The sequence below is a fragment of the Bos mutus genome, chromosome 16 (genome assembly GCF_027580195.1).
Source record: "Bos mutus isolate GX-2022 chromosome 16, NWIPB_WYAK_1.1, whole genome shotgun sequence".
Taxonomy (NCBI): Eukaryota; Metazoa; Chordata; class Mammalia; order Artiodactyla; family Bovidae; genus Bos; species Bos mutus.
In genome coordinates, this window is record NC_091632.1 from 31,689,274 (window position 1) to 31,715,177 (window position 25,904).

A 25,904-nucleotide genomic window follows, 5' to 3' on the forward strand; every position below is an offset into this window, starting at 1 on the left:
GGGAAAATATGAGTAAAGTTCAGATTTCCTCTTAAGGTTATCTGAAGGAATGAATAAAAAGTGCCTGCATGATTGTTCACCCGGTTTCTGTTCAATAACAGAGATGTTCATGCTTATTGTTGTTACTAATCTCAATCTAATTGCAAGTTATTAATAAAAGGGATTGATGGCCAGGGATTTAAATGTCACTTGAGTAGAATCCAATTTAATCTTCTTTTTTAATAGTTAAATCTGAAAAAGTTTAATTTTTTTTAATTTTTTTAAAATTGTAGTATGTAAAGGCCATTTATATACATGAGAGAAATATGGTGGAAGCCATCGTCCCCAAAGTGACCAAGACTGAGAACTACCTGCAGAGTGTCTTCACCTTGGTGGCCACAGGTGTATAAGAATAATTTTGGCATCAAATAACTAGGTGAATGAGAGGCACTGAAAATTCTTAAAGGTGGACAAAGGGGCTCCCTTTATGTATGGCCATAGACTTCAAAGAAATCCTTGTATGATGCAGCCCAAAGTGGGAATCATACATGAATGTGGTAGAACATTAAACACCAATAAGTGTTTCCATATTTAGTGCAGAAAAGGTGTTGGCATTTATGACAAGAAAAGCAGTATTTTATTTCTGTGCGTAATGGTGTCACTTTGATCAGAATCTGTGCTGAACATGGCTAGTTATGAGTAAAATGGTAATGATCTAAATGCACTAGGAAAAATGCTAATGAAATTATGGTTTGTTTGGCTTCTTCTCCAACATTCTCGTCTGGAGAAATCCATGGATAGAGGAGCCTGGTGGGCCACAGTCCATGGAGTTGCAAAGAGTTGATCACGGCCGAAGTGACTTGGCGCACAAACGCATGCACTCCTGAAAAATGTGGGGAATTTGCCGTCTGAAAAGTGCCCTCAGTGAGAAAAATAAATAAATAAATGGGTAAACAAACCTCAGCTGGTAGCGCTTGCCCCTGGATGACAGGGTTATTTGGAGCTGAACAAGGTTTATTTCTTCTCTGGCTCCAAGTTCCCAAAGAACCCAGAGTGCCCACCTTCACTGCCTCTGAGTCTGGGAAATATCTGATTCCAGTATTCACACGCCTTCCTCTTCTCACATCTTAGATTTAATCTTTTCTTGCAGTTAGTTGTTCTGATCTCAACTTTTTGGGAAAAAATGCCGTCTATGATGACAGTGTCTCCTCTGAGCCACTCTCTTTTTACTGTATTTCTTCAGTTTATTTATTTATTCTTATTGCCCTGGGTCATCACTGCTGCGGGGGCCTTTCTCTACCTATATCGAGAGGGGGCTACTTTCTAGTTGCTGTGCATGGCCTTCTCATTGCGGTAGCTTCTCTTTTGTGGAGCACAGGCTTAACAGTTGTGGCGTGTAAACTTAGTTGCCCTGTGTCATATGGTATCTTCCCCAACCAGGGATCAAACCTGTGTCTCCTGCATTGGTGGTCAGATTCTTCACCACTGAGCCACAGGGAAACCCTATTTTGCTATCTTAATATCACCCAGAACAATGTTTTTAAATTTCCCTGTTTAAAAAAAAAAAGAAATAAAAAATAAACCTCTATTTTACATTGCTGCTATCATTCACATTATCCCTTTAGGAATGCCCAGCTCCAAACTGTCCAGAACCACTCGTATTCTCACTGAAATTCCAGTCTGTCCACCTTCAGAGAAAGCTTGACTTAGGGCTGGAAAAACCACCACATCCCCAAAGCTCCTCCCTGGCTTCCTGAATAGGCACACAACCTCCTGTGTTTCCTACATAACTCCTCAGTGAAAAGCTGATATAGGGATGAGTGTATTTTGTTTTCTTTCATAACACACCACTGTTTTCATGAGACTGTTTTAATCATGGACATATTGCTAATGTTGATTTGACCGAAGTTCCCCCAACAAAATGATTCTGTCAACTTTTTTTCTTGTCCAGTGGTGGGGACCAATAATCCTTTTCCTGTCTGACCCTCAAAAATATAACTGTCCATATTGGTAGAATTCAGTCAGTTTTAGGGAAGTGACTGTGAATAGGTCCTGGATCACCCAGCCACACCATCATTCTTTTTGTTTCCTGACTGTGTATATATTTCAATCAACTACTCTAAATAAATATGATAATCCAATCAGGATCAATCCAACAGGTCTTCTATAGTTAAATCAGTCCCTTTCTGATTGGATTAGCAGTGGGACAGAGGAATTATGGGACAAGAAAGGTGTATAAATATCTGAAGCACTGGAAAAGAGAGGCAGAATCTTCCTGCTCTGGAGACACCAGCTGAGTTCTTCACAGCGTCTGAGGTCTGAGCACCCTGCCAGCGACATCAGACCAGTAAGTTACCTCCATCATATAAGAATAACCATTCCTTCCCCATGGTTAGCTAATCTTGAAGAGTGACTTGTAGTTCTGGGTGGCAGGGAGAGTTTTCAAAAAATAATTTCTTTATGATGAACCCATTTCAGGTTTTAGTTTTGCCTCTCAGTGTAGTTTTGCCTGAATCTCAAAACATTTTGATTAGTACTTTAGCTGGTATCATTTTTAAATGTCTTTACCCAGCAGATATTTAAACTATCTGTTTGGAGTTTTGTTCATGAAATTTCAAATACATATTTTTTACACAAATGGCATTTGTGTTAAGGGTAACTGAGGATGGAGGCTGTGTGGGTACACATGACCTTCCTCTTCCCATAGACTTAGGGCTACAAGTGATGGTCTGACATATTCCACTCATAAAGACTGGAGTGAGCTTTCAGGCTCCTGGCTTCACACTTCTAGCTTGGACATGAATTAAGCAAAGCACTGGATTGAATTGAAATGGCTAGTGGTTGCCTTTCCTCCTTACTGGTCTTGTGAGAAGCTTGTTCTGAATTGAATAGGGAAAGAGTTATAACTTGGTGCCCGTTGAGGCCTGAATGTCTTATGGTCTAATTGAGGCACTCTCACCCCTGCCAGAGCTGGGACCTCAGTCCTGAGTAGATTTCTCTGAAGGGTTGGGGGATTGTCTTAGATGTGTTCCTCTTTGGCTTGACATGGATGCTTTATTTGTTGGCAGTTTCCACAAGATTCTTTTTGAAGCAGAGCCAGGATGAGTGTCCCCACCCCACCCAGACTCTTGGACCTGGCTGGAATGCACCTGATCAGGGAAGATGCCTTGGTCTGTTCTGCTCTGGAGTTTTTGCCCACAGAGCTCTTCCCACCCCTCTTCATGGACGCCTTCTGTGGGAGACACATCAAGACCCTAAAGGCCATGGTGCAAGCCTGGCCCTTTGTCTGCCTGCCTCTGGGGGGCCTCATTGACCTGCCTCATGTGGGGCCCCTACAAGCAGTGCTGGAAGCACTTGATGTCCTGCTTGCCCAGAAGGTTCGTTCCAGGTGAGTCAGATCTAGATAGCTTGATAGGGTTCTGGGCATCCTGGAAGAGACATCTGGGCTGGGCTAAGTGGATGGCCAATGGATGGGCCAGAGGGTTCTGAGGATGGCAATGAAGAAGCTCAGAGGCCTTGGCTCACTATGGAAAATACTTTACTGATGTGTAAATGTGCCTACCATGCAAGGGGGATTGAAAGAACATGCCCCATCTCCTTCCTATGATGCTTAATCCCACTAGAAGTGGAGAACTAGAAAGGAGAAAGGGAGTTGGAGGAAAGAGAGGCAGAAGAAGGCAAGGCAGCAGGTGATGAGATATGTGAAATAAAAGCACCGGTGGGCAATCATTTGTCAAATTCTGAGACTGTGGTTGCATTCTGTGTGGATTTTAATGCATCCCTGTTAATCTCCTGTCCTTATAGGAGGTGCAAACTGCGGGTGCTAGATTTGAGGAATACTGGCCAGAGCTTCTGGAGCATGTGGTCTGGAGCCAGCACCCATGGGTTCTCAAGATTAGGAATGGCACCGGTGGCTGAGCAGAGCTCAAAGACCCATCAGCCCTTGGCTCCCCTGAAGATTTACATAGAGCTTTGCCTAAAGAAAATGACCCTGGATAACTTCCTTACCTACCTCCTCAGGTGGATGGAGCAGAGAAAAGCTTCCATTCACCTCTGCTGTAAGAAGCTGACCATCTTTGCAATGCCTGTGGAAAATATCACGAAGGTCCTGAATATGGTGCAGCTGGACTGTATCCAGGAGGTGCAAGTGAATTGGATTTGGCATCTGTCCACCCTGGCCAAGTTTGCTCCTCTCCTGGGTCAGATGAGCAACGTGCAGAGACTCCTTCTCTCCCGCAGTCACGTGTCTGCTCTTGAGAAACAGGAGCAGCAGGAGCAAGTTGTCCAATTTACCTCTCAGTTTCTCAAGCTGCACCATCTCCAGGATCTCTATCTAGACTCTCCCTCCTTCCTTGAAGGTTGCCTGGACCAGATGCTCAGGTGAGTGTGGAACATTGGCTGGGTAACAGTGAACACATCACTGGCATGTGAAGCACACAGGGTCCCTAGCTGCTCTATCCTGAGCCGTGGTATCACTTCACCACCGAAATCAAGGTAGAAAAACAAACACAGACACCGTACTAGAAAGCTGTGTATGGTGTGGCTTGGACCCAGTGAGGGCAGATTCTTTCTTAAGGAGGGAAATCTATGTAACATGACTTAGGAAAATAGGTAAGTGAAAGGAGATCAAAGAAGGGAAGTCACCTATAATCAGAGCAATTTTAAAGAGATGGTCTGGGGAATTACCTGCCAGTCCAATGGTTAGAATTCTGCTCTTTCAGGGCTGAATGTCCAGGTTTGATCCCTGGTGGGAAAAGTAAGATTGCACAAGCCGCACATGTGATATGGCCAGCAAAAAAAAAAAAAAAGGAAAAGAACGTGAGGGACAGAGGGAGACAGAGACAGAAAGAAAAACTGTGCTCTCACAGGCGGATTCATGTTGATGTATGGCAAAACCAATACAGTATTGTAATTAGCCTCTAATTAAAATAAATAAATTTAAATTAAAAAAAAAAAACAAAAACTTTGTGCTCTCCAAGTTTCTGAACTTGTCTCAAATTACCAGGCCCTAAATGTTGCCTTTTCCAGATATGCTAGTAAATATTTAAGAAATGCGTGATTCTGAGACAATAGTAGTGAAGTATGACCAGAGAACATACAAACCACAGATGGTTTGCAGGTGATGCAGAGATGAATTGTCAGGTTTAAAAGGAGACTGATCATTCTGAGTACTGATCTTCAGGAGACAGTTAGTAGGACCTTGTCTTTGGGCCGATCACCTTCCCAAAACAGCTGCCCCTCCTGGGTTTCTCAGACTTCATCACTTTTTTTCTCCCCAGATGCCTGATGACCCCCTTGGACCACCTAGCAATAACTAACTGCCGGCTTACAGAATCAGACCTGACCCATCTGTCCCAGTGCCCGAACATCCATCAGCTCAAAGGCCTGGATCTGAGTGGGGTCACCATGACTGACTTTAGTCCTAAGATCCTCTGCATTCTTCTGGAGCAAGTTGCAGCCACCCTCCAGGAACTGAACTTAGAGCAGTGTGGGATCACAGAGTCCCGACTTGAGTCCATCCTGCCTGTCCTGAGCTGCTGTTCCCAGCTCAGGACCTTCAGTCTGTGTGGGAATGTCCTCTCTATGGCCATCATGGAGAAGCTGCTGAGTCACACCACTGGGCTGTTCTACTTAAGTGATGAGTTTTACCCTGCCCCTCAGGAGAGTTACAGCCCTCATGGAGCCCTCCACCTGGGCCGACTGGCCAAACTTCGGGATAAACTCACTGAGATTATGCGGGATTTAGGACGTCCAAGGGCCATCTGGCTTAGCTCCAGCCCATGTCCTCGCTGGAGCAATAAGACATTCTATCCTGAGGAGCCCTTTTGTATCAATGTTACATGTCTGCCTAGTTGGATGCACCTGCCAAAGCTTTCTTCTGGGCACTTGGAAACTAAAACATGGGGAATAGATGCATCATAAAAGGAAAACTGATCCATGGTTTCAGACATCAGCTCAGTATGAATGGGAAAAGTTAAGATGATACAGTGGAGATGCAGGATTTCAAGGAGAAATGTAGACTCTGAGAGGTGTTGGGACCTTCAGAGACTTGGGTTTATAGCATCACAAAGATGAATCTAATTTTCTGGATGGAAATTTTGTATGCATATGTGGCATTATTTTTGAGTGGAGATTGGAAATAAATGGTCACAAATAAAGAAACCTGCATTGTATTTGTATCTGGTGCCCTTCATGATACATTATCGTGTTTGTCTGTTTTCACCTCAGGAATCTCCAGTTATTCATGACAGAAAACACACAGAATTGTGTATGATCAGAAACCCCACTATCCCCACTAGTTCGCTATTCCGTTGAGAACATGTTACCTTCTTTCTTACTTCTGTGGCTGTTCACTTGGTTACTTCACACAACAAGGGCAACATGCTCAGCGGCCACTGAATCGCTGGAGTGAAGATCTCTAGACAGGGTACTCAGTGCTGACTCGCCGTGACCCTCGATGTGAGCTGTCCTCATGGTTCTCCTGGTGGGTCCGTAGGTCTCAGTTCCTGGCCTTTCTGTGCTGGGAAAGGAGTTTAATACAAGTCAGGATCCTCCATTCTGGAAGACGTCACCCACGTTGCAGATGAACCAGAGGCCCTGTCCTCACCAATCCACGCTTGTCATGCATGTGTAGTTGTCCTTGAATTAAAGTAGTTGTGACCAGCAAAGATACACAGTTTTCTTTGCTGTTGTTTAGTCGCTAAGTCACACCTGACTGTTTGCGACCCCATGGACCGTAGTCCACCAGGCTCCACTGGGATTCCCTAGGCAAGAATATGGAGTGAGTTGCCATATCCTTCTCTAGGGGATCTTTCTGACCCAGGGATTGAACCCACATCTCCTGCATCAGGAGGAGGATTCTTTACCACTGAGTCATCAATACTATAATCATACAGGCATATGACATGGTTTTACTATTTCTAAACCACATTAAGAGATTGTATTCTTTTGTGGGAGTAGGTCATGTATTCGAGAGATTGACATTCCTGTAACACCTACTATCTCTTCCTATCTGGGAAGACTAGTAACATGTTTTATCAACATATCAGCCTGCTCTCCAAAATAATTCTTATATACATCTTATAGTCAATTCTCTCTGTCCTCAGTTCCACATCCTCAGATTTAATCACCTGCAGGTGGGGTAGTATTACATTTACTGTAGAAAAATGTTCACAAGGAAGAGGATCTGAGCAGTTCAAAGTCATGTTGGTCAAGAGTGATCTGTATATGTAGTATGTATTAGAAGGGATTATTGTGGGAATGGGTTCAAAGGGGCTACAGAGATGGAGAAGTCCCATGGTCTACTCTAAGTGAGAAAACCAGCAAATCCAGTTTTCTATCTCAGGCCAGTGCTTAGGGCTGAAAACTGGGGGAGCTGGTGATGTAACTCCAAGTGTGAAGCTAAAGGCCTGAGAACCAGGGAAACACTTGTGTAAGTCCTGGAGTTTCAAGTCTCAAGATCCAGAAGCTGCTATGTTCATGGACAAGAAGAGGGAGAGAAGATGGTATCTTGTTCCATTCAGGCCCTCAGGAATTGAATGAAGCCCAGCCACATTGGTGAGGGCACATTTCGTCAGTCACTTGATGGGTTTAAATGCTACTCTCTTCCTGAAACACCATCTCAGAAACACCCACCCTTAAAGTCACATAAATGTAACCAACACAAAGACCATAAAAAAGGTGCACCCAAACGAAGGCCCTGCTGAGGATTCAAGGGCTTGTATTGTTGGCTCTGGGGATGGTGTGGATATTGGACTGAGGGATCTTAGGCAAGAGGCTCTGATTTCCATAAAATGGAAGTAATGATGCACCCACAGTGTATGGGGTTCCTGTAAATCAAGGAGATGAAACATGTTGAGGCCTTGGTACTGGAGCTGGCATACAGTCGGAGCTCAACAAAAGAGTCATTTCCTTCTTTTCCCTTTCTAGCAGACACCCCCAGGATTCTTCATTCCTCAAGCTTACTCTATATTTCTATGACAGAAAAGAATGAAGGAGGGCTCAGCATTTACATGAGGCCTTGAATGAATAAGAATTCCCCCAAGCTGCCCTAGTAGCCAGCACAGGGAGGGTCAGGAGGAGGTCATAGGAAAGAGTCCATTCCTCTCTAGTGATACACATTCTGAGCTTCAGGACTCCTAGGCCACCTGCTGGGAGATCAGACCAGGTGCCATGAACTAATATTGCAAGCAGGTCTGTCGGGTTCAGCATCCTGTATACATCTGCTGCAATGTAAATGCTCATTTAATATACATATTTGTGCTGTGATTGATATAAATATAGAAGATAAACGTTGTCTTTTAAAATTATGAAGAAAATTTAGTGCTTTGAAAGAATGCATGTGGATATTTTAAAAAAGTACTTAACTTGATTTGGAATTTCAAAGTAAAAATACCTTTAAAACTGATTTTGAAGATCATTCAAACTAATAATTTCTTCTTAAAAATATTTAGAATAAGAAAATTTCAGAACTGGATTACAATTGTAAATTTTAAAGTAGACTTTCTACTGAAGAGCAGTTTTGTGTTCAGAGTAAAATAGAGGATACGGTACAGAGCATTTCCTCTTAAATCCTCCCTCCACATGCATTGACCCCCAGCTATCAACAGTCTCCATTTGATTTGATTAGAATATTTGTTATAATTGATGAACCTACATTGACATAACATCGTCACCCAAAGTAGAGAGTTTACATGGAGTTTCCCCCTTAACGTTGTGTGTTCTATGACTTCTATCAAGTATATAATAACACTGCAGAATCACACAAAGTATTTGCTTTGCCTATTTATCCCTCCTCCATCTCAATCTCTGGGGAAAAAAATCTGATTATTTCACTCTTCTGTGATTTTGCCTTTTGCAAAAATGTCCTGTATTTTGACTCACTTTATGTAGGCTTCTCAGATTGATTCTTTCACTTAGTAATAGACATTGTGATTTCCTCCATTATTTTTCATGGCTTGACACCATTTCATTGTCAGTATACATCACAGTTCATTGGTTTTTTCACATACTAAAGGACAGCTTGGTTCCTTTCAAGTTCTGGCAAAGATGAGTAAAGCTGCTATAAGCTTCCATGTGCATATGTTTGCCTGGAAAGAATGTTTCAACTCATCTGAATGGAGCAAAATTGGTGGATTGTAAGATACTAATATGTATTAAAATTATTTTTTTTCTTAGCAAACTCCCAAGTTAGACAGATATTGTCCAAAAAATGGTAGGGAACCATGCTCCTGTGGCCCATAACTGATCATGGAGAAAGGCAAGGCAGTAAATGGTTATAAATGCATGGTCCCTGGAAAACTTTACAGCATCAGACTTTACTTCCATCACCAGTCACATCCACAACTGTGTGTTGTTTTTGCTTTGGCTCCATCTCTTCTTTCTGGAGTTATTTCTCCAGTCTTCTCCAGTAGCATATTGGGCACCTACCGACCTCAGGATTCAGTGTCCTATCTTTTTGCCTTTTCATACTGTTCTTGGGGTTCTCAAGGCAAGAATAGTGAAGTGGTTTACTATTCTCTTGTCCATTGGACCACGTTTTGTCAGAACTCTCCACTATGACCCATCTGTCTTGGGTGGCCCTACATGGCATGGCTCATAGTTTCACTGAGTTAGACAACACTGTGGTCCTTGTGATCAGTTTAATTAGTTTTCTGTGATTGTGGTTTTCATTCTGTCTGCCCCTCTAATATGGATAAGAGGCTTATGGAAGCTCAGTGCCCCTGACCCTGCATCAAGCCACCGCCAACCCACGCCTCCGCCAGAGATTCCTGGACACTCACAGGCAAGACTGGATCAGCCAACTTGGAGAAAATCAATGCTAACCAGCTGCTGATAACAGAAATATAAACATGCAGAAGAAATAACTTTTCTGGTCAATGTATATGTCCATGAAAAAGGCTTATGAACAAAAACCCCATTTGTTTTCCATGTATTTCTTAATTTTCCCAAACAATAAGAAAAAAAAAAAAACATTCTAGTACTACAGATAGAATAAGCTACTCCCCTGAACTTTCTCCTCATAAGTGTGTGTGTACAAGTACATATATGTATATGTGTGTGTGTGTGTGTGTGTATATATATATATATATATATATAATTATGCCATGAAAAGAAGGATATCCTACCATATTCCACAAAACAGGATGTGTTTTGAGGGCATTATGTTCAGTGAAATATGTCAGAGAAAGATAAACACTGTATATTCTCATTTTCTTGTGAAATCTAAATAACTGAACTTCTCTTTTTGTTTCTTTATGCAAGCTTCTTAAACTCTCTTTAATTCTCCAATTCACTGTGTGTTTACTTTTTTTAACATTTTAGCGTATTTTTTTTAAATACAAATTTATTTATTTTAATTGGAGGCTAATTACTTTACAATATTATTTTGGTTTTGCCATACATTGACATGAATCCGCCATGGGTGTACATGTGTTCCCCATCCTGAACCCCCCTCCCACCTCCCTCCCTATCCCATCCCTCTGGGTCATCCCAGTGCACCAGCTCCAAGCATCCTGTATCCTGCATCAAACCTGGACTGGCGATTCATTTCACATGATATTATACATATTTCAATGCCATTCTCCCAAATCATCCCACCCTTGCACTCTCCCACAGAGTCCAAAAGACTGTTCTATACATCAGTGTCTCTTTTGCTGTCTTGTATACAGGGTTATAGTTACCATCTTTCTAAATTCCGTATATGTGCATTAGTATACTGTATTGGTGTTTTTCTTTCTGGCTTACTTCACTCTGTATAATAGGCTCCAGTTTCATCCACCTCATTAAAACTGATTCAAATTATTCTTTTTAATGGCTGAGTAATACTTCATTGTGTATATGTACCACAGCTTTCTTATCCATTCATCTGCTGATGGACATCTAGGTTGCTACCATGTCCTGGCTATTATAAACAGTGCTGCGACGAACATTGGGGTACATGTGTCTCTTTCAATTCTGGTTTCCTCAGTGTGTATGCCCAGCAGTGGGATTGCTGGGTCATATGGAAATTCTATTTCCAGTTTTTTGAGGAATCTCCACACTGTTCTCCATAGTGGCTGTACTAGTTTGCATTCCCACCAACAGTGTTAAGAGGGTTCCCTTTTCTCCACACCCTCTCCAGCATCTATTGCTTGTAGACTTTTGGGTAGCAGCCATTCTGACTGGCGTGAAATGGTACCTCATTGTGGTTTTGATTTGCATTTCTCTGATAATGAGTGATGTTGAACATCTTTTCATGTGTTTGTTATCCATCTGTATGTTTTCTTTGGAGAAATGTCTGTTTAGTTCTTTGGCCCATTTTTTGACTGGGTCATTTATTTTTCTGGAATTGAGCTGCAGGAGTTGCTTGTATATTTTTGAGATTAATTCTTTGTCAGTTGCTTCATTTGCTATTATTTTCTCCCATTCTCAAGGCTGTCTTTTAATCTTGCTTAAAGTTTCCTTTGTTGTGCAGAAGCTTTTAATTTTTAATTAGGTCCCATTTGTTTATTTTTGCTTTTATTTCCAATATTCTGATAGGTGGGTCATAGAGGATCCTGCTGTGATTTATGTCAGAGACTGTTTTGCCTATGTTCTCCTCTAGGAGTTTTATCGTTTCTGGTCTTACGTTTAGACCTTTAATCCATTTTGAGTTTATTTTTGTGTATGGTGTTAGAAAGTGTTCTAGTTTCCTTCTTTTACAAGTGGTTGACCAGTTTTCCCAGCACCACTTGTTAAAGATATTGTCTTTTCTCCATTGTATATTCTTGCCTCCTTTGTCAAAGATAAGGTGTCCATAGGTGTGTGGGTTTATCTCTGGTCTTTCTATTTTGTTCCATTGATCTATATTTCTGTCTTTGTGCCAGTACCATACTGTCTTGATGACTGTGGCTTTGTAGTAGAGCCTGACGTCAGGCAGGTTGATTCCTCCAGTTCCATTCTTCTTTCTCAAGATTGCTTTTCTGAAAGGATGATGCCTTTATTTTCAACACTGGTCATGAGAAAGAATCTGATAATAAGAGAATATTCAATAAAATACAAAAAGTTGAACAGAAACACAATAAAAATTCCAAAGAACTTTGCTATCACCAGCACTTTTATCATAATGATAACCCTCTGGACATTTCAGCTGCTGATTAAGATGATCACAAATATGAATTATGATATTCTGTTACTAGGCCAGTTTAATTTTCCTTAGAGTGAGCAAGAAAAACCAGAAGATTCTGAGATTTGAAGAGAAGATACTTGCTTCTTGGATGGAAAGCTATGAGAAATCTAGACAGCATATTAAAAGGCAGGGACATCGCTTTGCTGAAAAAGGTCTGTATATTCAAAGCTATGGTTTTCCCAGTAGCCACGTATGGATGTGACAGTTGGACCATAAAAAAAGTTGAGCACTGAAGAATTGATGCTTTTCAATTGTGGTGCTGGAGAAGACTCTTGAAAGTCCCTCAGACAGCAAGGAGATAATCAATCCTAAAGGAAATCAATCCTGACTATTCATTGGAAGGACTGATGCTGAAGCTGAAGCTGAGGCTCCAATACTTTGGCCACCTGATGAGAACAGCCGACTCATTGGCAAAGACCCTGATGCTGGGAAAGACTGAAGGCAAAAGGAGAAGAGAGTGGCAGAGAATGAGATGGTTAGATAGCATCACAGACTCAATGGACATGAACTTGAGCAAACTCAGGGAGATAGTGGAGGGCTGTGTAGCCTGTTGTGCATGCTGAAGTCTATGGGGTCACAAAGAGCAGGACAGGACTTAGTGACTGAACAACTTCAAAGATCAAATGCTCTGTGGAGCAAACTTTCTAGAAGGAAACACTCTCAAAGACAACACTGTATCCTCTGAGCCACTCTCTTTCACTTTCCTAATATCACCCAGAATAACTTCTTTAAATCTACCTCTTTCATAAAAGAGAAAAAAAACCCAAAACTCTATTTTACATTGTGGATCATTCATGTGGACCTTCTATGAATGCCCAGATCCAACCCAGCCAGACCCACTCTTACTTCTCACTGTAATTTTGACCTGTCTACCTTCAGAGAAGGCTTGGCTTAAGCCTAGGAAACCAACCCCCAACCCCCTAAAGGTCTTTCATGCTGCCTAAATAGCCTCACAACCTCCTATGCTTCCCACATAACACCTGAGTGACATTTTTGTCAGAGACCTCTGTATTTTGTTTCTTATGTGAACAACATGACTGTTTTCATAAAGCTGTGTTCATTCAGGGATATTTTTATAATTTTTATATGGCAAAAGTCCCCCCAGCAATGATACTTTCCACTTTGGTTTTTTCTGTCCAATGTTAGAAATCAATAATTTACTTTTTTGTTCATATTCAGGAAGTAACTGTACATATGAATAGAATTCAATCAACTTTTGCACAGTTAATCAATGAATGAAATCTTGATTCCCCCTCCATCTTTTTTTTTTTTTTTTTTTTGCACCCTGCAGGTATATCTGATTCAATCAACCAATCTGGAGAAAAGTGAAGATCCAGTCATGATAAATTCAATGGGTGTTCTATAATCTAATCAGGAATCTGTTTTGGGTTCAGTTCAATTCAGTTCAGTCTCTTAGTTGTGTCTGACCCTTTTCGATCCCATGGACTGCAGCCTGACATGCCAGGCTTCTCTGTCCATCAGCAACTCCCAGAGCTTGCTCAAACTCATATGCATCGAGTCGGTGATGCCATCCCACCATCTCATCCTCTGTCATTCCCTTCTTTCACTTTCAATCTTTCCCAGCATCAAGGTCTTTTCCAAAGAGTCCACTGTTTGCATCAGAGGACCAAAATACTGGAGATTCAGCTTCAGCATCAGTCCTTCCAATGAATATTCAAGACTAATTGCCTTTAGGATTGACTGGTTTGATCTCCTTGAAGTCCAAGGAACTCTCAAGAGTCTTATTCAACACCACAGTTCAAAAGCATTAATTCTTCATCATTCAGCTTTCTCTATAGTCCAACCCTCACATCCATGCATGACTACTGGAAAAACCATAACTTTGACTAGATGGACCTTTGTTGGCAAAGTAACGTCTCTGCTTTTTAATATGCTATATAGTTTGGTCATAGCTTTTCTTCCAAGGAGCAAGTGTCTTTTAATTTCATGGCTGCAGTCACCATCTGCAGTGATTTTGGAGCCCAAGAAAATAAAATATCTCACTGTTTCCAGCGTTTCCCCATCTATTTGCCGTGAAGTGATGGGACCGGATGCCATGATCTTTGTTTTTGAATGTTGAGATTTAAGCCAGCTTTTTCACTCTCTTTTTTCACTTTCATCAAGAGGCTCTTTAGTTCCTCTTTGCTTTCTGCCGTAAGGGTGATGTCATCTGCATATCTGAAGTTATTGATATTTCTCCTGGCAATCTTGATTCCACCCTGTGCTTCGTCTAGACCTGTATTTCTCATGATGTACTCTGCATAGAAGTTAAAGAAGCAGGGTGACAATATACAACCTTGACATACTCCTTTCCTGATTTGGAACCAGTCTGTTGTTGCATGTCTGGTTCTAACTGTTGCTTCTTGACCTGCATACAGGTTTCTCAGGAGGCAGGGAAGGTGGTCTGGTATTCCTACCTCTTGAAGAATTTTCCACAGTTTGTTGTGAACAGGGATGAGGGAATTAGCTGCTGCTGCTGCTGCTGCTAAGTCGCTTCAGTCGTGTCCGACTCTGTGTGACTCCATAGACGGCAGCCCACCAGGCTCCCCTGTCCCTGAGATTCTCCAGGCAAGAACACTGGTGTGGCTTGCCATTTCCTTCTCCAGTGGATGAAAGTGAAAAGTGAAAGTGAAGTCGCTCAGTTGTGTCTGATTCTTCGTGACCCCATGGACTGCAGCCTACCAGGCTCCTCCGCCCATGGGATTTTCCAGGCAAGAGTACTGGAGTGAGTTGCCATTGCCTTCTCTGGAGGGAATTAGAATGGTGTATAAAACTCTCAAACACCAAAGAAAAGAAAAGCAGAATCTTCTTGCTCTGAAGCCACCGTCTGGGTTCTCAGCTCAGGGTCTGCGGTCTGAGGTCTGGGATCTGCAGTCTGAGGTCTGATCCACCCCTCCAGCCACATAAGAGCAATAAGTTTCCAACCTCATATAAGGAGACTCTTTCCTTTCCCTTATCTAGCTAATCTTGAAGGTTAGCTTCAGGAACGAACTCTAACAAACTCTTCCTAGAGTGTCTGAAGAGTTTTAAATAAAATCATTTCCTTTAGAGTAACAGACTTCTTTCATATTTTGGATTTGCCTCTCAAAGTAATCTTGCCTGAATTCTGATTATTAAGCATTATTATTATTATTATTATTAAGCATTTTGATTAGTGATTTGGCTAATATCATTCTTACATATCTTAATCAAGCAGATGTTCTTAATGAAAGTTTCTCTTTGGAATTTTATTTATTGAAATTTTTTAATTTTTAATTTTTATTTTTTTTAAATACAAATTTATTTATTTTAATTGGAGATTAATTACTTTACAATATTGTATTGGTTTTGCCATACATCAACATGAATCTGCCACAGGTATACACGTGTTCCCCATCATGAACTCCCCTCCCTCCTCCCTCCCTGTACCATCCCTCTGGGTCGTCTACATATTTTGTGCATAAATGGAATTTATGTTAAAGGTTCTCTTTCATCTTCACCAGCCAGGTTAATTGGGGTAACTGAGGAGGATATAGCCTGTGTTGTTCCACATGACAATCTTTTCCCATAGATTTTGGACTGTAAGTCGTGGTCTGGATGTTTTCCCCCGAATAGCAACTGGAGTTAGCATTCAGGCTGGTAAGTACCCACTTCCCAGTGGAACATGAATTAAGCAAAGTAGAGGATGGACCTGAATGAGACAGTGGTTGCTTTTCCTCCTCACTAGTACCTTTGAGCTGCTTGTTCTCGATCCAGTAGGGATAATGTTATAGTTTTGTATCCACTGAGACCAGAGTGTAATTGGGCATAAGTGAGGTGCTTCCACCCCTGCCAGGGCAGTGATCTTGGCACTGAGTGAATTCCTTTGAAGGGTTTGGAGACAGTCTAAGATTTGCTCAAGTTTGGCCTGAAATGGATGCCTTGTTCTCTGGAGTTTCCACAGGAGTCCTTTTAGAACTGAGTCAGGATTAGTGCCCAATCCCACCCAGATTCCTGGACTTGGCAGGATCAAGCCTGCTAAGGGATGAAGCCTAAGCCATTTATGCTCTGGAAGAGCTACCTATGGGGTTCATCCCTCCCCTCTTCATTGAAGCCTTCTATGGGAGACATATTGAGACCTTGAAGGCCATGGTGCAAGCCAGGCCCTTTGTTTGCCTGCCTCTGGGGATCCTCATTGATCTGCCTAATGTGGGGCCCATACAAGCAATGCTGGAAGCACTTGATGTTCTGCCTGACCAGAAGGTTCATTCCAGGTGAGTCAGATCCAGGTAGCCTGAGAGGGTCCTGAACATCCCAGAAGAAACACCTGGCATAGACTAAGTGGATGGCCAATGGATGGACCAGAGGATTCTGAAGATGGCAGTGTAGAAGCTCAGAGGCTATGGTTCATTATGGGAAATGCCTTCTGGAAGCATGAAGTGTCTATGATGCAGGGCAACCTGAAAGAACATGCCCCACCTCCTTAAAGTTACTTGAAGCAGAGAATCAGAAAGGAGGGGAAGATAAACTGGATAGTAGCCTTGAAAGGGAAAAGGCAATGGCAACACACTCCAGCATTCTTGCCTGGAGAATCCCAGGGACACAGGAGCCCAGTGGGCTGCCATCTATGGGGTTGCACAGAGTCGGACACGACTGAAGCGACTTAGCAGTCTTGAAAGGGACACTTTGCTAGGGAGGTACAGATTATAGACTGGAATGTTTTGATCTAGCAATGGGGAGATTTTGATTTCTTCCTTAGGAAGAGGTTCAGTTCAGTTCAATCACTCAGTCGTGTCTGACTCTTTGTGACCCCATGAATCGCAGCACGCCAGGCCTCCCTGTCCATCACCAACTCCCAGAGTTCACTCAGACTCACCTCCATCGAGTCAGTGATGCCATCCAGCCATCTCATCCTCTGTCGTCCCCTTCTCCTCCTGCCCCCAATCCCTCCCAGCATCAGAGTCTTTTCCAATGAGTCAACTCTTCGCATGAGGTGGCCAAAGGACTGGAGTTTCAGCTTTAGCATCATTCCTTCCAAAGAAATCCCAGGACTGATCTCCTTCAGAATGGACTGGTTGGATCTCCTTGCAGCCCAAGGAACTCTCAAGAGTCTTCTCCAACACCACAGTTCAAAAGCATCAATTCTTTGGTGCTCAGCTTTCTTCACAGTCAAACTCTCACATCCATACATGACCACTGGAAAAACCATAGCCTTGACTAGACAGACCTTTGTTGGCAAAGTAATGTCTCTGCTTTTGAATATGCTATCTAGGTTGGACATAACTTTCCTTCGAAGGAGTAAGCATCTTTTAATTTCATGGCTGCAGTCATCATCTGCAGTGATTTTGGAGTCCAAAAAAATAAAGTCTGACACTGTTTCCACTGTTTCCCCATCTATTTCCCATGAAGTGATGGGACCAGATGCCACGATCTTCGTTTTCTGAATGTTGAGTTTTAAGCCAACTTTTTCACTCTCCTCTTTCACTTTCATCAAGAGGCTTTTGAGTTCCTCTTCACTTTCTGCCACTTTATGCACATGGTGTCATCTGCATATCTGAGGTTATTGATATTTCTCCCAGCAATCTTGATTCCAGCTTGTGCTTCTTCCAGTCCAGCATTTCTCATGATGTACTCTGCATATAAGTTAAATAAGCAGAGTGACAATATACAGCCTTGATGTACTCCTTTTCCTATTTGGAACCAGTCTGTTGTTCCATGTCCAGTTCTAACTGTTGCTTCCTGACCTGCATACAAATTTCTCAAGAGGCAGATCAGGTGGTCTGGTATTCCCATCTCTTTCAGAATATTCCACAGTTTATTGTGATCCACACAGTCAAAGGCTTTGGCATAATCAATAAAGCAGAAATAGATGTTTTTCTGGAACTCTCTTGCTTTTTCAATGATCCAGCAGATGTTGGCAATTTGGTCTCTGGTTCTTCTGCCTTTTCTAAAACCAGCTTGAACATCTGGAAGTTCATGGTTCATGAATTGCTGAAGCCTGGCTTGGAGAATTTTGAGCATTACTTTACTAGCATGTGAGATGAGTGCAATTGTGCGGTAGTTTGAGCATTCTTTGGCATTGCCTTTCTTTGGGATTGAAATGAAAACTGACCTTTTCCAGTCCCGTGGCCACTGCTGAGTTTTCCAAATTTGCTGGCATATTGAGTGCAGCACTTTCACAGCATCATCTTTCAGGATTTGAAATAGCTCAACTGGAATTCTATCACCTCCACTAGCTTTGTTCGTAGTGATGATTTCTAAGGCCCACTTGACTTCACATTCCAGGATGTCTGGCTCTAGGTCAATGATCACACAATGACTTAGAAAACTAGGTTAAGTAGACAGGACACTAAAGTAGGAAAATCACATCAGAACACAGTATCTCTGAAGAGGCTATATGCTCACATTGTGTTTTTGCATACAGTGAGCCTGTCTTAAATTCCCTAGCTGTAAAATGTTGTTTCATGCTCCAGAGCATGTAACTAATATATAATAAAATCATGATTGTGGATCAGGGCCTAAAGAATAGTAAAAAGTAATAGGTTCTATAAAGTGATGCAAGGATGTAAGTGGGTCCATGCAGACTGGCAACTCTAGTTGATGTTGTGGGAGCTTGTGCAGGTGGGTTCCTTATGCATTTCTCTCTAGAGCCTCAGCTGGCCAGAGATACAGTTGTCTGAAGCCCAAGCAAGGACTGAGGTATCTGAGTGAAATGATTTTTAAAATCTCATCTCCCAGTACTAAAATTAAGGATGGCCACACTTGACTGTGGCTCTCTATAGCTCTTCTCTGAACATGCTCTAGTGCATTCCATTATCTTCATTCATTCTCATAAGGAAGTGGAGTATGTTGTATTCTGCTTGATATTTGAGGAAAAGAGCTTTCAAGATTCTGTGAAGTTACACAGTAAAGGTGACAGGACTCAGCCTAGAATGAGACTGGACAACCAGTGTATTGGCCAGCATCCAATGGTCAGACTAATTTTGTAGTAATCTTTTGTCTCTCACCTCCAGCTCACCTGGTACCTCAGTTTCCAAGAACTAACTGATGTTTCTCCCCCAGGTGCCTGAAAACCACCTTGGACAACCTCTCAATAATTTACTGCCAACTTATAGGATCAGGCTTTATCCATCTGTCCCAGTGCCTGAACATCAGTCAGCTCAAAGTCCTGGATCTGAGTGGTGTCACCATGACTGACTTTAGTCTCGAGATCTTCCCAGTTCTGCTGGAGAAAGTTTCCACTACTCTCCAGAAACTGGACTCAGATATGTGTGGGATCAGGAACTTCCAGTGTGAGGCCCTCCTGCCTGCCCTGAGCTGCTGCTCCTAGCTCACGTCCTTCAGCCTAAGTGGGAACTTCCTGTCCATGGCCATTATGGAGAAGATGCTGCAACTGTTTAAGTCATAAATGGTATCCTACCCCTCAGGAGAGTGTCAGCCCTCAGTGTGTTCTCCTGGAAGGGAGACTTTCCAAGCTTCAGGCTGAGCTGTTTGAGATTCTGAGAGACTTAGGATGTCCCAGGAGCATCTGGATTACCCTCAACCCCTGTCCACACAGGGTGATTACATATGTGATCACATAGCACCCTTGTATACAGCTGTAATACTCACATCTAGTTGATTGCCTCTATAAAACTTTCCTCTCAGCCCTTGGGGACATCTGACATCTAGGACTTGGGGACACTATGAAGGGAACACCCACTCATGGTTTCTGATATTTGATCACTGGGGATGGTCCCAGGGTTGGTCACTTCTCCCTCTGCTCACATTCTCAGATTTAGTCTTTCAAATGATCCCATCTTTCTGGGAAGAAATACCCTCAAAGGTGACAACTGTCTTTTCTTGGCCACACCCTTTGGTTTCTAAACTCCACTCAGAAAGATCTTTTAATCTCTCTGCCACTCAATGGGGGAAAATATACTCATATTTTACAGTGTCTTCAGTCATTTACAGGGTTGCTGTAGGAATGCCCAGTTACAGGCTGCCCTAATCCCTCCTCACTTCTCACTGTGAGTTTGACTTGATCTCCATCAGAGATGCCATGACTTGAGCCTGGAGAACCAACCACATCCCCAAGAGACTGCTCTTGCTACCTAATAGGCTCCTGATCAGCTATTATTCAAACATAACACTGGAGAGGCGACTTGATCAGTCAATTCAGTTCAGTAGCTCAGACTCTTTGTGGTCCCATGGACTGTAGCATGGCAGGCTTCCCTATCCTTCACCAACTCCCAGAACTTGCTCAAACTCATGTCCATCAAATCGGTGATGCCCTGCAACCATCTCATCCTCTGTCATCCCCTTCCCCTCCTGCCTTCAATCTTTCCCAGCATCAGGGTCTTTTCCAATGGATCAGTTCTTCACATCAGGTGGCCAAAGTATTGGAGCTTCACATTCAGCGTCAGTCCTTCCAATGAATATTCAGGACTGATTTCCTTTAAGACTGACTGGTTTGATCTCCTTGCAGTCCAAGAGACTCTCAAGAATCTTCTCCAACACCACAGTTCAAAAGCATCAATTATTTGGTGCTCAGCTTTCTTTATGGTCCAACTCTCACATCCATACATGACTACTGGAAAAACCATAGCTTTGACTAGATAGACCTTTTTCGTCAAAGTAATGTCTCTGCTTTTTAATATGCTGTATAGGCTGGTCACAGCTTTTCTTCCAAGGAGCAAGTGTCTTTTAACTTCATGGCTGCAGTCACCATCTGCAGTGATTTTGGAGCCCAAGAAAATAAAATATCTCACTGTTTCCAGTGTTTCCCCATCTATTTGCCGTGAAGTGATGGGACCGGATGCCATGATCTTTGTTTTTGAATGTTGAGATTTAAGCCAGCTTTTTCATTCTCTTTTTTCCACTTTCATCAAGAGGCTCTTTAGTTCCTCTTTGCTTTCTGCCATAAGGGTGGTGTCATATGCATATCTGAAGTTATTGATATTTCTCCTGGCAATCTTGATTCCAGCTTGTGCTTCTTCCAGCCGAGCATTTTGCATGATATGCTCTGCATATAAGTTAAATAAGCAAGGTGACAATATACAACCATGATGTACTCATTTCTCAATTTGAAACCAGACAGCTTGATACATTGAGAAATTTATTTTGTTTTCTTTGATATAGCACCACTGCCCTTGCAAAGCTGTCTTATTTGTAGGACATTTTGATACTTTTGATATGGCCAAAGATTTTCCAGGAATATGCTTTCAGGTTTTTCTTTTTTTGCCCAGTGTTGGGAACAAATTAATCCCTCCTTGATAACACCCTACTACAGTTGTCTGTATTAATAAAATTCAATCAGTGTTTGTAGGGGTAAATCTAGGAATGTGTTTTGACTTCCCCTTCAACCTAATTCTTAAAAATGAAAATCTGATTCAATCAATCTGGAGACAGACAAATATCAGGATTAACCTGCTGGATATTATGGAATCTAACCAGGTTTCTGGAGAAGGCAATGGCACCCACTCCAGTACTTTTGCCTGGAAAATACCATGGATGGAGGAGCCTGGTAGGCTGCAGTCCATGGGGTCGCTGGGAGTCGGATATGACTGAGCAACTTCACTTTCACTTTTCACTTTCATGCATTGGAGAAGGAAATGGCAACCCACTCCAGTGTTCTTGCTTGGAGAATTCCAGGGACGGGGGAGCCTGGTGGGCTGCCGTCATGGGGTCACACAGAGTCGGACATGACTGAAGCGACTTAGTAGTAGTAGTAACCAGGTTTCACTTTCCAATTGGGAGTTACTAATCGGAAGGGGGAAGAAATTATGAGAAAGTCCTATAAAAGCCTCAGGCACCAAAGAAGAGATGTAGAGTCATTGCCTGGATTCTACAGGGATTTGAGGTTTTAGTGCCCTGCCAACAATAGCAGAGCTGGTGAATTACTGATCTCAGCTAAAAACATTCTCATCTTACTCATGGCCAGTGGGTCTTGAATGGTGGCAAACAGTTCAGGATGGCAGAAAAAGTCGTCCGCTTTCTTTTTTTCAAGATAAATTTAAGGCTTTGATTTTTCATCAAAGTGTAGTTTAGCCTTATTTCCATATCTTTTGTGTGTGCTTGGTTTATATAACTTTTAATTGACTTAAGTACATTTTTTAAAATAAAAAGCACCTGACTGTATGGAATTTTATTTCTTGACATTTGAAGTATTTCGTTTCTGCACTTAGATTATAGCTCATACACTTTGTGATTTTACTAGCTAGGCTTTTTAAATAGAGGCTTAAAATAACATTCCATATGCTATTTTCAGAGAGTGGAGTCTTTGTACTGGATATGAAGGAATGGAGTTTAGTGGAAGGAATACTTCATATCAGTAACTCACCAGCTCTGCTGTTGTTGGCAGCAAAGTGACATTACTGCTTTTTTATATGCCGTCTAGGTTTGCACAGTTTTGCAAACCAGCGGTTAAGATGCTGCATTTCCACTGCATCGGTTCAATCCCTGGTCCAGGAACTAAGATCCCGCATGCCACATGGCCTAATTGAATATATAAATAAATTAAAATGAACAAAAATTATTTATTTTTTTATGTACTGATTTAAAGTTTTTATTTTGCCTCTTCTGTGGTTTTGACTTAATCCCAAATATTTTAATTGGTGCCTTGGTTTATACCATTTTAAAATATTTTTTTAAGGAGCAGATGCTATTTTTAGTGAAAATCATCTGTTGGAATTTTATTTCTTGAAATTTAAAATTTTAATTTGTGAATAAGCAGCATTCATTGTAGGGGTATCTCTTATAGCTCAGTTGGTAAAGAATCAGCCTTCAATGCAGGAGACCAAAGTTCGATTCCTGGGTTGGGAGATCCCCTGGATAAGGGAACGGCTGCCCACTCCAGTATTCTGGCCTGGAGAATTCCACGGACTGTATAATCTCTGGAGTCACAAAGAGTCGGACACGACTGAGTGACTTTCACACTTCACTTACCCTTCCCCAGCCCAGTGAACTGTGGGAACTGAGGATAAAGACTGTGTTGGGCCACATGATGCTCTTATTCCCACAGTTTTAAGGCTCTAAGTGATGGATTAAAATTTTCCCCAAAAAAGATGAAGCTTAGCTTTCAGCTCATGGTACCCGCCTCCCAGTGGAGCATGATTAAGCAAAGCAGTGGATGGAAATGGATGGACTAGTGGTTGGGTTTCTTCCTCCTTGCTGCTGGTGAGGTTCTTGCTCTAGTGCCCAAAGAAGTAGAGCTATGCCTTTGTGCCTGCTGAGCCCAGAGTGTACTTGGGACTAACAGGCACTTGCACCACTGCCAGGGCAGTCACTGCCCTTGGTCCAGAAAAGTTTCTGCTGAACATGGGGAGACAGGCTGCGGTGTGTTCTTGTTTGGCCAGAGAAGGATGGCTTGTTCCCTGGAAGTTTCCACAGGATTCCTTTTGGAGCAGAGTCAGGATATATCTCTGAACACAACCCAGACTCCTGGACCTGGTGGCAATGAGCTTGTTGAGGGATGAGGCCTCAGCCATCACTATTCTGGAGTATCTGCCCATTGAGCTCTTCCCCTCACGGTTCATGAGGGCCTTCTATGGAAGAAACAAACTTTTAAGGCCATGAGGCACACCTGACCCTTTGTTCTCCTGCCTCTGGGAGGCCTGATGCAGAAACCTTGTGTGGGGACCTTACAAGCAGTGCTGGATGTCCTGCTTGCCCAGAAAGATTGCCCCAGGTGAGTCTAATCCAGGTAGCCTTGTAGGTTAATAGACAACCTGAAGAGAGACCTGGGATCAGAAAGTGGATGGCCAAAAGATGGACCAGAGGCTTCTGATGATGTCAACGAAGAAGCTCAGAGACCTTGGCCATTGCTGAGCTCTCTTTGGAAAAAGCCTTCCAGCAGTACAAGAGTGCCTAAGATGCAAGAGAACCTAAAAGTACATGCTACACATCCTTCTAGTGATGCTAAGTGTACTAGAAGTAGAAATCTAGGAAGGATGGAGGGGGAAAAGGAGAGGGAGGAAACAGAGCCAGAGAGACAAGAAGGGGGCAAGGCTGCAGGTGACATCAGGAACGTGCGGTAAGAGCTTAGGTGGGAAGTCAGACTGTTGCCTAAATTCTAAGACTGGCTTCACTGTGTTCGGATCTTAAACCATCTGCTGTTGCCCCACAGGAGGGAATACTGGCCAGGACTTCTGGAGAATGTGGTCTGGATCCAGTGTCCTTATGTCCTTAAAGTCATCAATGGACCCAGTGACTGAGGACAGGTTGAGGATAGGGCAGCCCTCGGCTACCTTGGAGTTGTTCACAGGACTTCACCTCATTGAAAGTACCATGGATGCCCACTGATTGAGACAAAGTGTCAGGCTCTACTCTGAGTTTGTTCTAGTCCATTCCATTAATTTCTTTCATCCTCATAAAGAAGTGGAGTATGTTCTACTCTGCAGGACAGATGAGGAAAGGGAGCTTTCAAGATATTATGTAATTGAGACTCTGGCTAAAATAAGACTGGGCACCCTGGGTTTGATCATTATCAGATGGTCAGTCAGACAAATTGTGGCCTTGGCCAGATCACTTGTCTTCCAATTTGAGGTCACGTTCTACCCCAGTTTCTAACACATAATTCCTCTTTTTATATTCCAGATGCCTGACAACCCCCTTGGACAGCCTTGTTATAACTCACTGCCTCCTTACAGCTTCAGATTTGACCCCTTTCCCAGTGTCCAAATATCAATCAGCTAAAGAGCCTGAATCTGAGTGGTGTCACCCTGGCCTACTCTAGTTCTGAGCTCCTCATAGCTTTGCTGGAGAAAGTTGTAGCCACCCTCCAGGAACTGTACTTAGGAAAGTGTTGAATCAGGGACTCCCCCCTTGAGGCCATCCTGCCTGCCCTGAACCACTGCTTTCAGTTCACACTCTTCAGTATGCATGGAAACCCACTCTCCACGGCTATCATGGAGAAGACACTGCACACAGCTCCGAGCTGCCCAGTTTAAGTCAAGAGCTGTCCCTGGTCTCTTGGGAGAGTTTCATCTCTCAGGGAATCCTCCAACTGGGAAGACTTGCCCAGTGTCGGGCCGAATTGCTTGAGATACTGAAAGTCTTAGGTCACCACAATACCACCTGCATTAGCTCCATCTCTGGTCCACACTGTGGAGATGCCACTTTGTATCATCCTGAGCCCTTCATATACTGGGGCAATATCCTTGCCAAGCTGGGTGTGTTTGTCAAAAGTTTCTTGAAAACTGAAAGTTAAGGCACAGTTGCATTGTGAGTGGACAGAAACCCATGGTTTTAGATGTCTGCTCAATGTGAATATGAGAAGAAAATGTGATTCAGTGAGGATGCAGGGTTGCAGAGGGAAAAGTTGGGTCTGAGAGGTAAAGGGTGTCTTGGGGTGATGGGTCCTATGGAGACAGAAATATGAGCCTAAATTTCTTTAGGTGGATTTGAACTTGAGACACATATGTAGGCATTATCCATGGTTGTATATTTGTAAACAAAAGGTCAAAAGCAAAAAGATCCTCAGTGTAAACTTACTGCTGTGTTCTGTGATGTCTTCTTCAGTTTTCTGTGTATACTTCAGGAATCTCCAGACACTGATAATAGAAAAAAGCACTGAGTTGCTAGGTTCTGAAACCTTACCATTCATACAGGTTCTATATTCTGCCTGGGGCATCTGTTACCACCATACTTATTTCTGTGGCTCTTCAGTTGGTTAATACACACAAAAAGAAACACAGTCAGTGGTCAGTGAGCAACCTGAGAGCTCTGGGAAGGGCCCTCACTGCTTTCTGAGACAATGACCATAGACATGAGCAGTCCTCATGGCTCTCCTGCTGGGCCTGTAAGTCTCAGCCAGCACTGGAAGGGTTGAAGAGGGTAT

The 25,904-nt window shown here is 42.6% G+C and overlaps 1 protein-coding gene across 1 annotated transcript; it reads left to right on the forward strand.

Annotated features, from left to right (window-relative positions):
• Window positions 1–305: 305 nt before the first annotated feature.
• LOC106700572 (PRAME family member 8-like) lies at window positions 306–24,279 on the forward strand. Its single transcript, XM_070384389.1, has 8 exons — window positions 306–381; window positions 3,181–3,367; window positions 3,784–4,359; window positions 5,259–5,806; window positions 16,200–16,359; window positions 19,148–19,377; window positions 23,678–23,753; window positions 24,192–24,279. Exons 1-8 carry the CDS (start codon window positions 306–308, stop codon window positions 24,277–24,279), a joined length of 1,941 nt encoding a protein of 646 aa, XP_070240490.1.
• Window positions 24,280–25,904: the final 1,625 nt, after the last annotated feature.

What these genes read in the sequence shown, in the direction of transcription:
- LOC106700572 (XM_070384389.1), top strand. Translation starts at nt 306, where the DNA reads ATGGTGGAAGCCATCGTCCCCAAAGTGACCAAGACTGAGAACTACCTG. An exon ending in GCCCAGAAGGTTCGTTCCAG is followed by an intron (nt 3,368 to 3,783) that starts GTGAGTCAGATC and finishes CTGTCCTTATAG; the next exon opens with GAGGTGCAAACTGCGGGTGC. An exon ending in TGCCTGGACCAGATGCTCAG is followed by an intron (nt 4,360 to 5,258) that starts GTGAGTGTGGAA and finishes TTTTCTCCCCAG; the next exon opens with ATGCCTGATGACCCCCTTGG.